Source organism: Salmo salar, chromosome 16 (genome assembly GCF_965601325.2).
Source record: "Salmo salar chromosome 16, fSalSal1, whole genome shotgun sequence".
Lineage (NCBI taxonomy): Eukaryota > Metazoa > Chordata > Actinopteri > Salmoniformes > Salmonidae > Salmo > Salmo salar.
The window spans coordinates 96650001-96665957 of record NC_138306.1 but is presented as its reverse complement, the minus strand read 5'-3'; the positions used below and the strand labels follow the sequence as shown (position 1 = coordinate 96665957).

Sequence of the window (15957 nt, the reverse complement as noted above, 5' to 3'; positions counted from 1 at the left end):
CACACACACACACACACACACACACACACACACACACAGCCTGTTTGCGCCTACAGTCCCATATAGACAGATTGCTGTGGATAATGTATTGGATCAAACACACTCCTGGAGAGACAGTAATGAATAAAACATTGCAGGGCCATTCATACATAACACTGTTGATTCTGCTGGGGATTTCAATAAGTGTCTGAAGCCCTAATCGCACCCTATTCCCTAGGGGCCCTACTCCCTAGGGGCCCTATTCCCTAGGGGCCCTATTCTCTAGGGGCCCTATTCTCTAGGGGCCCTACTCCCTAGGGGCCCTATTCTCTAGGGGCCCTACTCCCTAGGGGCCCTACTCCCTAGGGGGCCCTACTCCCTAGGGGCCCTATTCCCTAGGGGCCCTACTCCCTAGGGGCCCTATTCTCTAGGGGCCCTATTGTCTAGGGGCCCTGGTCGATAAGGCTGCCATTTGGGACACAGAGAGAGAGAAGTAGCCAGGTCAGTGATAGGTCTGTGAGAGAGAGAGAGAGAGAGGTAGCCAGGTCAGTGATAGGTCTGTGAGAGAGAGAGAGAGAGAGGTAGCCAGGTCAGTGATAGGTCTGTGAGAGAGAGAGAGAGAGGTAGCCAGGTCAGTGATAGGTCTGTGAGAGAGAGAGAGAGAGGTAGCCAGGTCAGTGATAGGTCTGTGAGAGAGAGAGAGAGGTAGCCAGGTCAGTGATAGGTCTGTGAGAGAGAGGGAGAGAGGGAGAGAGAGAGAGGGAGAGAGAGAGAGAGAGGAGAGAGAGAGGGAGAGAGAAAAAGAGGGAGAGCGAGAAAGAGAGAGAGAGAGAGAGAGAGAGAGAGAGAGAGAGAGAGAGAGAGAGAGAGAGAGAGAGAGAGAGACAGAGAGAAAGAGAGAGAGGAGACAGAGAGAGAGAGACAGAGAGAGAGAGAGAGAGAGAAAGAGAGAAAGAGAGAGAGAGAGAGAAAGAGAGAGAGAGAGAGAGAGAGAGAGAGAGAGAGAGAGAGAGAGAGAGAGAAAGAGAGAGAGAGAGGTAGCCAGGTCAGTGATAGGTCTGTGAGAGAGAGAGAGAGACGTAGCCAGGTCAGTGATAGGTCTGTGAGAGAGAGAGGTAGCCAGGTCAGTGATAGGTCTGTGAGAGAGAGAGAGACATAGCCAGGTCAGTGATAGGTCTGTGAGAGAGAGAGAGAGAGAGAGAGAGAGGTAGCCAGGTCAGTGATAGGTTTGTGAGAGAGAGAGAGAGAGAGGTAGCCAGGTCAGTGATAGGTCTGTGAGAGAGAGAGAGAGAGAGATAGCCAGGTCAGTGATAGGTCTGTGAGAGAGAGAGAGACGTAGCCAGGTCAGTGATAGGTCTGTGTGTGTGAGGTAGGGGAGTGGTTTTATACCTCTTGACCACATCAGCGCCGTTCCAGCAGGCCAGTCCATCAGCGGAGGCGAGCTGGTTCACACACAGCTGGTCCGCCAGGCCACCGTAGAAGGTACGGTACAAACGTAGACTGTTCAGGAACTCTCTGTTGAGACAGACACACAGGTGACCAACACTGGTTTTACTTCCACACCCCCCCCCCCCCCCCTACAGTCCTCTCAAGAGCGTCATAACGCTAAAATAGTAATCTAAGAAAACCTAAATCAACAATACAATAATGCCCTGAAAGATCAACCTTTTGAGGACTGTGTAAAAGCGCAGACTGAAGTGTTGAGTAAGTAGAAAATGAGGACTATAAAGTGACCGGTGTTGAACTGAGACTGTAAATACTCACGTTGTCACGGTAACCAGGGCGTTTCCTGTTTCTCTGACGGAGGCTTTGAGAGGGATGGACTCTCTAGCGCCGTCCCTCTGGTCACTGACCGACTGGGCAGGTTGTCTACTGGGGCGACCACATACTTTATACACCTGGAGGACAACAACCGCAGAGAACAAAAATCAGCTGACGTACAGCTTCCTAGTGTTAGAGAGCTACTAACAGGGTGCAGTGGCAGGATGTCGCCACTAGATGGACCCAGAGGACTCTGGACACCCCTCCTAACAGGATGCAGTGGCAGGATGACGCCACTAGATGGAACCAGAGGACTCTGGACACCCCTCCTAACAGGATGCAGTGGCAGGATGTCGCCACTAGATGGACCCAGAGGACTCTGGACACCCCCTCCTAACAGTGTGCAGTGGCAGGATGTTGCCACTAGATGGACCCAGAGGACTCTGGACACCCCTCCTAACAGGATGACGCCACTAGATGGACCCAGAAGACTCTGGACACCCCTCCTAACAGTGTGCAGTGGCAGGATGTTGCCACTAGATGGACCCAGAGGACTCTGGACACCCCTCCTAACAGGATGTCGCCACTAGATGGAACCAGAGGACTCTGGACACCCCTCCTAACAGGGTGCAGTGGCAGGATGTCGCCACTAGATGGACCCAGAGGACTCTGGACACCCCTCCTAACAGGATGACGCCACTAGATGGACCCAGAAGACTCTGGACACCCCTCCTAACAGGGTGCAGTGGCAGGATGTCGCCACTAGATGGACTCAGAAGACTCTGGACACCCCTCCTAACAGGGTGCAGTAGCAGGATGACGCCACTAGATGGACCCAGAGGACTCTGGACACCCCTCCTAACAGGATGCAGTGGCAGGATGTCGCCACTAGATGGACCCAGAGGACTCTGGACACCCCTCCTAACAGGGTGCAGTGGCAGGATGTCGCCACTAGATGGACTCAGAAGACTCTGGACACCCCTACTAACAGGGTGCAGTGGCAGGATGTCACCACTAGATGGACTCAGAAGACTCTGGACACCCCTACTAACAGGGTGCAGTGGCAGGATGTCGCCACTAGATGGACCCAGAGGACTCTGGACACCCCTCCTAACAGGGTGCAGTGGCAGGAATGTCGCCACTAGATGGACCCAGAGGACTCTGGACACCCCTCCTAACAGGGTGCAGTGGCAGGATGTCGCCACTAGATGGACCCAGAGGACTCTGGACACCCCTCCTAACAGGGTGCAGTGGCAAGATGTCGCCACTAGATGGACCCAGAGGACTCTGGACACCCTCCTAACAGGGTGCAGTGGCAGGATGTCGCCACTAGATGGACCCAGAGGACTCTGGACACCCCTCCTAACAGGATGTTGCCACTAGATGGACCCAGAAGACTCTGGACACCCCTCCTAACAGGGTGCAGTGGCAGGATGACGCCACTAGATGGACCCAGAGGACTCTGGACACCCCTCCTAACAGGATGACGCCACTAGATGGACCCAGAAGACTCTGGACACCCCTCCTAACAGGGTGCAGTGGCAGGATGACGCCACTAGATGGACCCAGAGGACTCTGGACACCCCTCCTAACAGGGTGCAGTGGCAGGATGTCGCCACTAGAAGGACCCAGAGGTCTCTGGACACCCCTCCTAACAGGGTGCAGTGGCAGGATGTCGCCACTAGATGGACCCAGAGGACTCTGGACACCCCTCCTAACAGGATGACGCCACTAGATGGACCCAGAAGACTCTGGACACCCCTCCTAACAGGGTGCAGTGGCAGGATGACGCCACTAGATGGACCCAGAGGACTCTGGACACCCCTCCTAACAGGATGACGCCACTAGATGGACCCAGAAGACTCTGGACACCCCTCCTAACAGGGTGCAGTGGCAGGATGACGCCACTAGATGGACCCAGAGGACTCTGGACACCCCTCCTAACAGGGTGCAGTGGCAGGATGTCGCCACTAGATGGACCCAGAGGACTCTGGACACCCCTCCTAACAGGGTGCAGTGGCAGGATGTTGCCACTAGATGGACCCAGAGGACTCTGGACACCCCTCCTAACAGGATGACGCCACTAGATGGACCCAGAAGACTCTGGACACCCCTCCTAACAGGGTGCAGTGGCAGGATGACGCCACTAGATGGACCCAGAGGACTCTGGACACCCCTCCTAACAGGATGACGCCACTAGATGGACCCAGAAGACTCTGGACACCCCTCCTAACAGGGTGCAGTGGCAGGATGTTGCCACTAGATGGACCCAGAGGACTCTGGACACCCCTCCTAACAGGATGTCGCCACTAGATGGACCCAGAGGACTCTGGACACCCCTCCTAACAGGGTGCAGTGGCAGGATGTCGCCACTAGATGGACCCAGAGGACTCTGGACACCCCTCCTAACAGGATGACGCCACTAGATGGACCCAGAAGACTCTGGACACCACTCCTAACAGGGTGCAGTGGCAGGATGTTGCCACTAGATGGACCCAGAGGACTCTGGACACCCCTCCTAACAGGATGTCGCCACTAGATGGACCCAGAGGACTCTGGACACCCCTCCTAACAGGATGTCGCCACTAGATGGACCCAGAGGACTCTGGACACCCCTCCTAACAGGGTGCAGTGGCAGGATGTCGCCACTAGATGGACCCAGAGGACTCTGGACACCCCTCCTAACAGGATGACGCCACTAGATGGACCCAGAAGACTCTGGACACCCCTCCTAACAGGGTGCAGTGGCAGGATGTCGCCACTAGATGGACACAGAAGACTCTGGACACCCCTCCTAACAGGATGCAGTGGCAGGATGTCGCCACTAGATGGACCCAGAGGACTCTGGACACCCCTCCTAACAGGGTGCAGTGGCAGGATGACGCCACTAGATGGACCCAGAGGACTCTGGACACCCCTCCTAACAGGATGTCGCCACTAGATGGACCCAGAAGACTCTGGACACCCCTCCTAACAGGGTGCAGTGGCCGGATGTCGCCACTAGATGGACCCAGAGGACTCTGGTCTAAAGTAATGCACCGCAGGGTATGGATTATCAACTAGATTCAGCCGCGGGACCATTTTGTCTTGAGCTGATGATCAGGGGACCTGAACGTAATTAGATATAAGACTATAAGAAGCACAAACAGATATAATATTTGACTAAAACATAATCATTTAAACTTTGCTTACATTGGTATATGATCACATATACACTGAGTGTACCAAACATTATTACACACTGGAGTCTATGTTGAAGTGAGCCAATCTAGTGTACACTACTCACGGTGGTCTATGTTGAAGTGGGCCAGTCTAGTGTACACTACGTTGAAGTGGGCCAGTCTAGTGTACACTACTCACTGTAGTCTATGTTGAAGTGGGCCAGTCTAGTGTACACTACTCACCGTAGTCTATGTTGAAGTGGGCCAGTCTAGTGTACACTACCCACTGTAGTCTATGTTGAAGTGGGCCAGTCTAGTGTACACTACTCACGGTAGTCTATGTTGAATTGGGCCAGTCTAGTGTACACTACGTTGAAGTGGGCCAGTCTAGTGTACACTACTCACCGTGGTCTATGTTGAAGTGGGCCAGTCTAGTGTACACTACTCACCGTAGTCTATGTTGAAGTGGGCCAGTCTAGTGTACACTACGTTGAAGTGGGCCAGTCTAGTGTACACTACTCACCGTGGTCTATCTTGAAGTGGGCCAGTCTAGTGTACACTACTCACTGTAGTCTATGTTGAAGTGAGCCAGTCTAGTGTACACTACTCACTGTAGTCTATGTTGAAGTGAGCCAGTCTAGTGTACACTACTCACTGTAGTCTACGTTGAAGTGGGCCAGTCTAGTGTACACTACTCACGGTAGTCTATGTTGAAGTGAGCCAGTCTAGTGTACACTACTCACGGTAGTCTATGTTGAAGTGGGCCAGTCTAGTGTACACTACTCACTGTAGTCTATGTTGAAGTGAGCCAGTCTAGTGTACACTACTCACGGTAGTCTACGTTGAAGTGAGCCAATCTAGTGTACACTACGTTTAAGTGGGCCAGTCTAGTGTACACTACGTTGCAGTGGGCCAGTCTAGTGTACACTACTCACGGTAGTCTACGTTGAAGTGAGCCAGTCTAGTGTACACTACTCACTGTAGTCTATGTTGAAGTGAGCCAGTCTAGTGTACACTACTCACCGTAGTCTATGTTGAAGTGAGCCAGTCTAGTGTACACTACTCACGGTAGTCTACGTTGAAGTGAGCCAGTCTAGTGTACACTACTCACGGTAGTCTATGTTGAAGTGAGCCAATCTAGTGTACACTACTCACCGTAGTCTACGTTGAAGTGAGCCAGTCTAGTGTACACTACTCACGGTAGTCTACGTTGAAGTGAGCCAGTCTAGTGTACACTACTCACTGTAGTCAATGTTGAAGTGAGCCAGTCTAGTGTACACTAGTCACTGTAGTCTACACTGAGTGGACAAAACATTAAGAACACCTTCCTAATTTTGAGTTACACCCTTTTTTGCCCTCAGAACAGACTCAATTCATCGGGGCAGCGACTCTACGAGGTGTGGAAAGACTTCCACAGGGATGCTGGTCCATGTTAAATCCAATGCTTCCCACAGTTGTGTCAAGTTGGCTCTTTCTATTCTGGTTAGAGCCAGTTTGTGCTGTTCTGTGAAGGGAGTAGTACACAGCGTTGTACAAGATCTTCCGTTTCTTGGCAATTTCTCACATGGAATAAGAATAGACTGACGAGTTTCAGAAGAAAGGTCTTTGTTTCTGGCCATTTTGAGCCTGTAATCGAACCCACAAATGCTGATGCTCCAGATACTCAACTAGTCTAAAGGCCAGTTTTATTGCTTCTCTCAGGTTAACAGTCTGGATAACCTCTTCTGGCTACTGGGGATGAACTAACTCTCTCTGGTTAAACAGTCTGGACAACCTCTTCTGGTTACTGGGGATGAACTAACTCGCTCTCTGGTTAACAGTCTGGACAACCTCTTCTGGCTACTGGGGATGAACTCTCTCTCTCTGGTTAACAGTCTGGACAACCTCTTCTGGCTACTGGGGATGAACTAACTCTCTCTGGTTAACAGTCTGGACAACCTCTTCTGGTTACTGGGGATGAACTAACTCTCTCTGGTTAACAGTCTGGACAACCTCTTCTGGTTACTGGGGATGAACTAACTCTCTCTGGTTAACAGTCTGGACAACCTCTTCTGGCTACTGGGGATGAACTCTCTCTCTCTGGTTAAACAGTCTGGACAACCTCTTCTGGTTACTGGGGATGAACTAACTCTCTCTGGTTAAACAGTCTGGACAACCTCTTCTGGCTACTGGGGATGAACTAACTCTCTCTGGTTAACAGTCTGGACAACCTCTTCTGGCTACTGGGGATGAACTAACTCTCTCTGGTTAAACAGTCTGGACAACCTCTTCTGGTTACTGGGGATGAACTAACTCTCTCTGGTTAAACAGTCTGGACAACCTCTTCTGGTTACTGGGGATGAACTAACTCTCTCTGGTTAAACAGTCTGGATAACCTCTTCTGGTTACTGGGGATGAACTAACTCTCTCTGGTTAACAGTCTGGACAACCTCTTCTGGCTACTGGGGATGAACTAACTCTCTCTGGTTAAACAGTCTGGACAACCTCTTCTGGCTACTGGGGATGAACTAACTCTCTCTGGTTAAACAGTCTGGATAACCTCTTCTGGCTACTGGGGATGAACTAACTCTCTCTGGTTAAACAGTCTGGATAACCTCTTCTGGCTACTGGGGATGAACTAACTCTCTCTGGTTAAACAGTCTGGACAACCTCTTCTGGCTACTGGGGATGAACTAACTCTCTCTGGTTAACAGTCTGGATAACCTCTTCTGGTTACTGGGGATGAACTAACTCTCTCTGGTTAACAGTCTGGACAACCTCTTCTGGCTACTGGGGATGAACTAACTCTCTCTGGTTAACAGTCTGGACAACCTCTTCTGGCTACTGGGGATGAACTAACTCTCTCTGGTTAACAGTCTGGACAACCTCTTCTGGCTACTGGGGATGAACTAACTCTCTCTGGTTAACAGTCTGGATAACCTCTTCTGGCTACTGGGGATGAACTAACTCTCTCTGGTTAAACAGTCTGGATAACCTCTTCTGGCTACTGGGGATGAACTAACTCTCTCTGGTTAACAGTCTGGACAACCTCTCCTGGCTACTGGGGATGAACTAACTCTCTCTGGTTAACAGTCTGGACAACCTCTTCTGGCTACTGGGGATGAACTAACTCTCTCTGGTTAACAGTCTGGATAACCTCTTCTGGCTACTGGGGATGAACTAACTCTCTCTGGTTAACAGTCTGGACAACCTCTCCTGGCTACTGGGGATGAACTAACTCTCTCTGGTTAAACAGTCTGGACAACCTCTTCTGGCTACTGGGGATGAACTAACTCTCTCTGGTTAACAGTCTGGATAACCTCTTCTGGCTACTGGGGATGAACTAACTCTCTCTGGTTAACAGTCTGGACAACCTCTTCTGGCTACTGGGGATGAACTAACTCTCTCTGGTTAACAGTCTGGATAACCTCTTCTGGCTACTGGGGATGAACTAACTCTCTCTGGTTAACAGTCTGGACAACCTCTCCTGGCTACTGGGGATGAACTAACTCTCTCTGGTTAACAGTCTGGACAACCTCTTCTGGTTACTGGGGATGAACTAACTCTCTCTGGTTAACAGTCTGGACAACCTCTTCTGGCTACTGGGGATGAACTAACTCTCTCTGGTTAACAGTCTGGACAACCTCTTCTGGCTACTGGGGATGAACTAACTCTCTCTGGTTAACAGTCTGGACAACCTCTTCTGGCTACTGGGGATGAACTAACTCTCTCTGGTTAACAGTCTGGACAACCTCTTCTGGCTACTGGGGATGAACTAACTCTCTCTGGTTAACAGTCTGGATAACCTCTTCTGGTTACTGGGGATGAACTAACTCTCTCTGGTTAACAGTCTGGACAACCTCTTCTGGCTACTGGGGGCTCGCTGCCCACAATGGTCTATTCTGAGAAGGTTCTGGGCACGCTGTTGTTGAGTGGTGTGTGTGTGTGTGTGTGTGTGTGTGTGTGTGTGTGTGTGTGTGTGTGTGTGTGTGTGTGTGTGTGTAGTCTGCAGTACATTCCTGGGTGACGGAGTCGTAGCAGATGAAATGGAGAGTTTGGTTCAGTCTTTAAACCTCTCTTCAGTAGTGGAACTCTCTCTGTCTCTCTGAGAAAATGTGTGTTTCTTATTCGTAGACGTTATTCACTTAGTCTGGTGACTGGTTGGTTTCACGTTATTATGACAATCCAACGGGGGGGACGACGACGACAACGCCTCACCAAAAACCTCACCTGTCTAGAGAGGTGTGGTCCGTTCTTCTGAGCGTGTGCGACGGCGTCGTGGACGACGGCGTGAACTCCCAGCAGCACTTGCTCCAGGTCCTGAGTTCCGTGCATGCGGGCCGACAGCCCCTCTAACGACCTTACGAATTCTCTCCAATGGGGGTCCACCTCAAATCAAAATCAAAATTCTATTTACAACCTTTCCCAGTAAAAAGTTAAAAAATAAACAAATACAAATCACATGAAAACAAGAATCCACAAGAAAGATGAATAGATAACAAGCAGAATAATATATATTGTTATTATTATTATTATGTGTAAAACAACAAAGCCAGAGTTACCTCAGCCATGCTAGCCAGACAGCCTCGCATCACGTTGAGGCAGTAGCCCATACAGGGTTTAGAGAGGGTGAATCCGTGGCAGTGGGGACAGTACTGCATCCTGAGCAGAGCTTTACGACACTCCCTGCTAAACACCAGGTGGTCCGTGGTGTTGATCACCTCAACGCCGAGGTGCAACGCCTGTAACAGCACGCGACCCTCGACCCCGGACCTCCCGATCTGATTGGCTAGGAGTCCCGGAGAGGAGCCGAACGGGGTCAGATCGCGGCGGGCGGAGCGGACGCACTCGGAGTATCCGGGGGCGACGTGGCCGAGGCCGGGGTCGACGACGCGGTTGTAGACCAACGGGAAGAGGGCGTCGAAGAAGCGGCTGGTGACGTCGTCGACGTCGAGGTCGGAGCCGATGAGGAAGAGGCCGACGTCAGCGAACAACTCTCTCACCGGAACCGACGCCTCCCCGGCCATGTCACGGTACGACGCCTGGAGGAGAAGGTTGGTGTGGTTCTCTGATGCCTTCATCAGAGACTCAAAGGTTTCTACAGGAGGAGAGAGAGAGGCAGAAGGGGAGAGAGAGAGGGAGAGAGAGAGGCAGAGGGGGAGAGAGAGGGAGAGGGGAGAGCGAGAGAGATGGTTAATACTAGAGGACAAGGTTGGTGTGGTTCTCTGATGCCTTCATCAGAGACTCAAAGGTTTCTACAGGAGGAGAGAGAGAGGCAGAAGGGGAGAGAGAGAGGGAGAGAGAGAGGCAGAGGGGGAGAGAGAGAGGGAGAGGGGGAGAGAGAGAGGGAGAGAGAGAGGCAGAGGGGGAGAGAGAGAGGGAGAGAGAGAGGCAGAGGGGGAGAGAGAGAGGCAGAGGGGGAGAGAGAGAGGGAGAGAGAGAGGCAGAGGGGGAGAGAGAGAGGGAGAGGGGGAGAGAGAGAGGGAGAGAGAGAGGCAGAGGGGGAGAGAGAGAGGGAGAGGGGGAGAGAGAGAGGGAGAGAGAGAGGCAGAGGGGGAGAGAGAGGGAGAGGGGAGAGCGAGAGAGATGGTTAATACTAGAGGACCAGGTTGGTGCGGTTCTCTGATGCCTTCATCAGAGACTCAAAGGTTTCTACAGGAGGAGAGAGAGAGGCAGAAGGGGAGAGACTGAAAGGGTTTCTACAGGAGGAGGGGGGGACTGAAAGGGTTTCTGCAGGAGGAGGGGGGGACTGAAAGGGTTTCTACAGGAGGAGGGGGGGACTGAAAGGGTTTCTACAGGAGGAGGGAGGGACTGAAAGGGTTTCTACAGGAGGAGGGGGGACTGAAAGGGTTTCTACAGGAGGATGGGGGGACTGAAAGGGTTTCTACAGGAGGAGGGGGGGACTGAAAGGGTTTCTACAGGAGGAGGGGGGGACTGAAAGGGTTTCTACAGGAGGAGGGGGGGGACTAAAAGGGTTTCTACAGGAGGAGGGGGGGGACTGAAAGGGTTTCTACAGGAGGAGGGGGGACTGAAAGGGTTTCTACAGGAGGAGGGGGGGACTGAAAGGGTTTCTACAGGAGGAGGGGGGGACTGAAAGGGTTTCTACAGGAGGAGGGGGGGACTGAAAGGGTTTCTACAGGAGGAGGGGGGGACTGAAAGGGTTTCTACAGGAGGAGGGGGGGACTGAAAGGGTTTCTACAGGAGGAGGGGGGGGACTAAAAGGGTTTCTACAGGAGGATGGGGGGACTGAAAGGGTTTCTACAGGAGGAGGGGGGGACTGAAAGGGTTTCTACAGGAGGAGGGGGGGGACTGAAAGGGTTTCTACAGGAGGAGGGGGGGGACTGAAAGGGTTTCTACAGGAGGAGGGGGGGACTGAAAGGGTTTCTACAGGAGGAGGGGGGGGGACTAAAAGGGTTTCTACAGGAGGAGGGGGGGGACTGAAAGGGTTTCTACAGGAGGAGGGGGGACTGAAAGGGTTTCTACAGGAGGAGGGGGGGACTGAAAGGGTTTCTACAGGAGGAGGGGGGGACTGAAAGGGTTTCTACAGGAGGAGGGGGGGGACTGAAAGGGTTTCTACAGGAGGAGGGGGGGGACTAAAAGGGTTTCTACAGGAGGAGGGGGGGACTAAAAGGGTTTCTACAGGAGGAGGGGGGGGACTGAAAGGGTTTCTGGGGCGCAGTAGAACAGGAGGTTTAGACCCCTGGGACGAGCTAGGACGTGGCCAGTGGGTCTCTCCTTCCCCCAGGCTGGGACGAGCTAGGACGTGGCCAGTGGGTCTTTCCTTCCCCCAGGACCCAGGCTGGGACGAGCTAGGACGTGGCCAGTGGGTCTCTCCTTCCCCCAGGCTGGGACGAGCTAGGACGTGGCCAGTGGGTCTCTCCTTCCCCCAGGACCCAGGCTGGGACGAGCTAGGACGTGGCCAGTGGGTCTCTCCTTCCCCCAGGCTGGGACGAGCTAGGACGTGGCCAGTGGGTCTCTCCTTCCCCCAGGACCCAGGCTGGGACGAGCTAGGACGTGGCCAGTGGGTCTCTCCTTCCCCCAGGACCCAGGCTGGGACGAGCTAGGACGTGGCCAGTGGGTCTCTCCTTCCCCCAGGACCCAGGCTGGGACGAGCTAGGACGTGGCCAGTGGGTCTCTCCTTCCCCCAGGACCCAGGCTGGGACGAGCTAGGACGTGGCCAGTGGGTCTCTCCTTCCCCCAGGACCCAGGCTGGGACGAGCTAGGACGTGGCCAGTGGGTCTCTCCTTCCCCCCAGGCTGGGACGAGCTAGGACGTGGCCAGTGGGTCTCTCCTTCCCCCAGGACCCAGGCTGGGACGAGCTAGGACGTGGCCAGTGGGTCTCTCCTTCCCCCAGGACCCAGGCTGGGACGAGCAAGGACGTGGCCAGTGGGTCTCTCCTTCCCCCAGGCTGGGACGAGCTAGGACGTGGCCAGTGGGTCTCTCCTTCCCCCAGGCTGGGACGAGCTAGGACGTGGCCAGTGGGTCTCTCCTTCCCCCAGGCTGGGACGAGCTAGGACGTGGCCAGTGGGTCTCTCCTTCCCCCAGGCTGGGACGAGCTAGGACGTGGCCAGTGGGTCTCTCCTTCCCCCAGGACCCAGGCTGGGACAAGCTAGGACCTGGCCAGTGGGTCTTTCATTCCCCCAGGACCCAGGCTGGGACGAGCTAGGACGTGGCCAGTGGGTCTCTCCTTCCCCCAGGACCCAGGCTGGGACGAGCTAGGACGTGGCCAGTGGGTCTCTCCTTCCCCCAGGCTGGGACGAGCTAGGACGTGGCCAGTGGGTTTCTCCTTCCCCCAGGACCCAGGCTGGGACGAGCTAGGACGTGGCCAGTGGGTCTCTCCTTCCCCCAGGACCCAGGCTGGGACGAGCTAGGACGTGGCCAGTGGGTCTCTCCTTCCCCCAGGCTGGGACAAGCTAGGACGTGGCCAGTGGGTCTCTCCTTCCCCCAGGCTGGGACGAGCTAGGACGTGGCCAGTGGGTTTCTCCTTCCCCCAGGACCCAGGCTGGGACGAGCTAGGACGTGGCCAGTGGGTCTCTCCTTCCCCCAGGACCCAGGCTGGAACGAGCTAGGACGTGGCCAGTGGGTCTCTCCTTCCCCCAGGACCCAGGCTGGGACGAGCTAGGACGTGGCTAGTGGGTCTCTCCTTCCCCCAGGACCCAGGCTGGGACGAGCTAGGACGTGGCTAGTGGGTCTCTCCTTCCCCCAGGACCCAGGCTGGGACGAGCTAGGACGTGGCCAGTGGGAAGTCTCTCCTTCCCCCAGGACCCAGGCTGGGACGAGCTAGGATCCCACACCATGTGCCTGTCATGAGGCTACGGTGCTGTGACTCTGCTGTAGGGGTGAAAGAGGGAGCAGGGTGCTGAGCTGTAGAGCTGAGGACAGAGAGAGAGGCGACGGCAGGCGGTTTAGAGAGAGAGACTGGTGAGGGGGGTTGGAAGGAGACGTGCCTGAGCCTAGGTAACACCCAGCACTGGGATGTGACGGCTCTGGGTGCCGGGCTGAGAGAAAGGGATCTGTCTGATTAAAGGGGATTAACACATCTGATCTCAGAGTCTGGTGACTGGGGAGAGGAGAGGAGAGGAAAGGGGGGGAGAGGTGAGGTGAGGAGAGGAGAGGAGAGGAGAGGAGAGGAGAGGAGAGGAGAGGAGAGGAGAGGAGAGGAGAGGAGAGGAGAGGAGAGGAGAGGAGAGGAGAGGAGAGGAGAGGAGAGGAGAGGAGAGGAGAGGAGAGGAGAGGAGAGGAAGCTACTGAAAACCCCATAGGGATTATAGGGTGAGACTAGACTGGGCTTCTCTGGGGGGTCTCAGCTCCCAGACATTCATTCACTATGTTAAAGCTCCCAGGCATTCATTCACTATGATAAAGCTCCCAGGCATTCATTCATCATGATAAAGCTCCCAGGCATTCATTCACTATGATAAAGCTCCCAGGCATTCATTCACTATGATAAAGCTCCCAGACATTCATTCACTATGTTAAAGCTCCCAGGCATTCATTCACTATGATAAAGCTCCCAGGCATTCATTCACTATGATAAAGCTCCAGGCATTCATTCACTATGATAAAGCTCCCAGGCATTCATTCACTATGTTAAAGCTCCCAGGCATTCATTCACTATGATAAAGCTCCCAGGCATTCATTCACTATGATAAAGCTCCCAGGCATTCATTCATCATGATAAAGCTTCCAGGCATTCATTCACTATGATAAAGCTCCCAGGCATTCATTCACTATGTTAAAGCTCCCAGGCATTCATTCACTATGTTAAAGCTCCCAGGCATTCATTCACTATGTTAAAGCTCCCAGACATTCATTCACTATGTTAAAGCTCCCAGGCATTCATTCACTATGATAAAGCTCCCATACATTCATTTACTATGATAAAGCTCCCAGGCATTCATTCACTATGATAAAGCTCCCAGGCATTTATTCACTATGATAAAGCTCCCAGGCATTCATTCACTATGATAAAGCTCCCAGGCATTCATTCACTATGTTAAAGCTCCCAGGCATTCATTCACTATGATAAAGCTCCCAGGCATTCATTCACTATGTTAAAGCTCCCAGGCATTCATTCACTATGATAAAGCTCCCAGGCATTCATTCATCATGATAAAGCTCCCAGGCATTCATTCACTATGATAAAGCTCCCAGGCATTCATTCACTATGTTAAAGCTCCCAGGCATTCATTCACTATGATAAAGCTCCCAGGCATTCATTCACTATGATAAAGCTCCCATACATTCATTTACTATGATAAAGCTCCCAGGCATTCATTTACTATGATAAAGCTCCCAGGCATTCATTCACTATGATAAAGCTCCCAGGCATTCATTCATCATGATAAAGCTCCCAGGCATTCATTCACTATGATAAAGCTCCCAGGCATTCATTCACTATGATAAAGCTCCCAGGCATTCATTCACTATGATAAAGCTCCCAGGCATTCATTCACTATGATAAAGCTCCCAGGCATTCATTCACTATGATAAAGCTCCCAGGCATTCATTCACTATGATAAAGCTCCCAGGCATTCATTCACTATGATAAAGCTCCCAGGCATTCATTCACTATGTTAAAGCTCCCAGGCATTCATTCACTATGTTAAAGCTCCCAGGCATTCATTCACTATGATAAAGCTCCCAGGCATTCATTCACTATGTTAAAGCTCCCAGGCATTCATTCACTATGATAAAGCTCCCAGGCATTCATTCACTATGTTAAAGCTCCCAGGCATTCATTCACTATGATAAAGCTCCCAGGCATTCATTCACTATGATAAAGCTCCCAGGCATTCATTCATCATGATAAAGCTTCCAGGCATTCATTCACTATGATAAAGCTCCCAGGCATTCATTCACTATGTTAAAGCTCCCAGGCATTCATTCACTATGATAAAGCTCCCAGGCATTCATTCACTATGTTAAAGCTCCCAGGCATTCATTCACTATTTTAAAGCTCCCAGGCATTCATTCACTATGATAAAGCTCCCAGACATTCATTCACTATGATAAAGCTCCCAGGCATTCATTCACTATGATAAAGCTCCCAGGCATTCATTCACTATGATAAAGCTCCCAGGCATTCATTCACTATGATAAAGCTCCCAGGCATTCATTCACTATGTTAAAGCTCCCAGGCATTCATTCACTATGATAAAGCTCCCAGGCATTCATTCACTATGTTAAAGCTCCCAGGCATTCATTCACTATGATAAAGCTCCCAGGCATTCATTCACTATGATAAAGCTCCCAGGCATTCATTCACTATGATAAAGCTCCCAGGCATTCATTCACTATGTTAAAGCTCCCAGGCATTCATTCACTATGATAAAGCTCCCAGGCATTCATTCACTATGATAAAGCTCCCAGACATTCATTCACTATGTTAAAGCTCCCAGGCATTCATTTACTATGATAAAGCTCCCAGGCATTCATTCACTATGATAAAGCTCCCAGGCATTCATTCATCATGATAAAGCTCCCAGGCATTCATTCACTATGATAAAGCTCCCAGGACATTCATTCACTATGATAAAGCTCCCAGGCATTCATTCACTATGATAAAGCTCCCAGG

General features: G+C 52.3%; 2 protein-coding genes across 3 annotated transcripts in view; both read right to left on the bottom strand.

The window, feature by feature from the left end:
* Positions 1-1283: 1283 nt before the first annotated feature.
* Positions 1284-9976, bottom strand: LOC106597150 (glypican-5). Its single transcript, XM_082962443.1, has 4 exons — positions 9443-9976; positions 9111-9269; positions 1744-1877; positions 1284-1494 (listed from the first exon to the last, which is right to left on the bottom strand). The coding sequence occupies exons 1-4, from the start codon at positions 9959-9961 to the stop codon at positions 1284-1286; spliced, it is 1023 nt and encodes a 340-aa protein (XP_082818569.1). The 5' UTR covers positions 9962-9976.
* A 73-nt stretch (positions 9977-10049) lies between these two features.
* LOC123728080 (glypican-5-like) overlaps positions 10050-15957 on the bottom strand; it is a 46063-nt gene continuing 40155 nt past the window's right edge. Inside the window, exon 3 of one of the 2 annotated variants that reach the window (XM_082963224.1) lies at positions 10050-10135. In XM_082963224.1, coding sequence (XP_082819350.1) covers positions 10080-10135 — 56 coding nt within the window. In that variant the 3' untranslated portion in view covers positions 10050-10079. Of the gene's footprint in view, positions 10136-10404; positions 10533-15957 lie in introns of those variants that run through there. The other variant, XM_082963223.1, reaches the window with a different exon arrangement.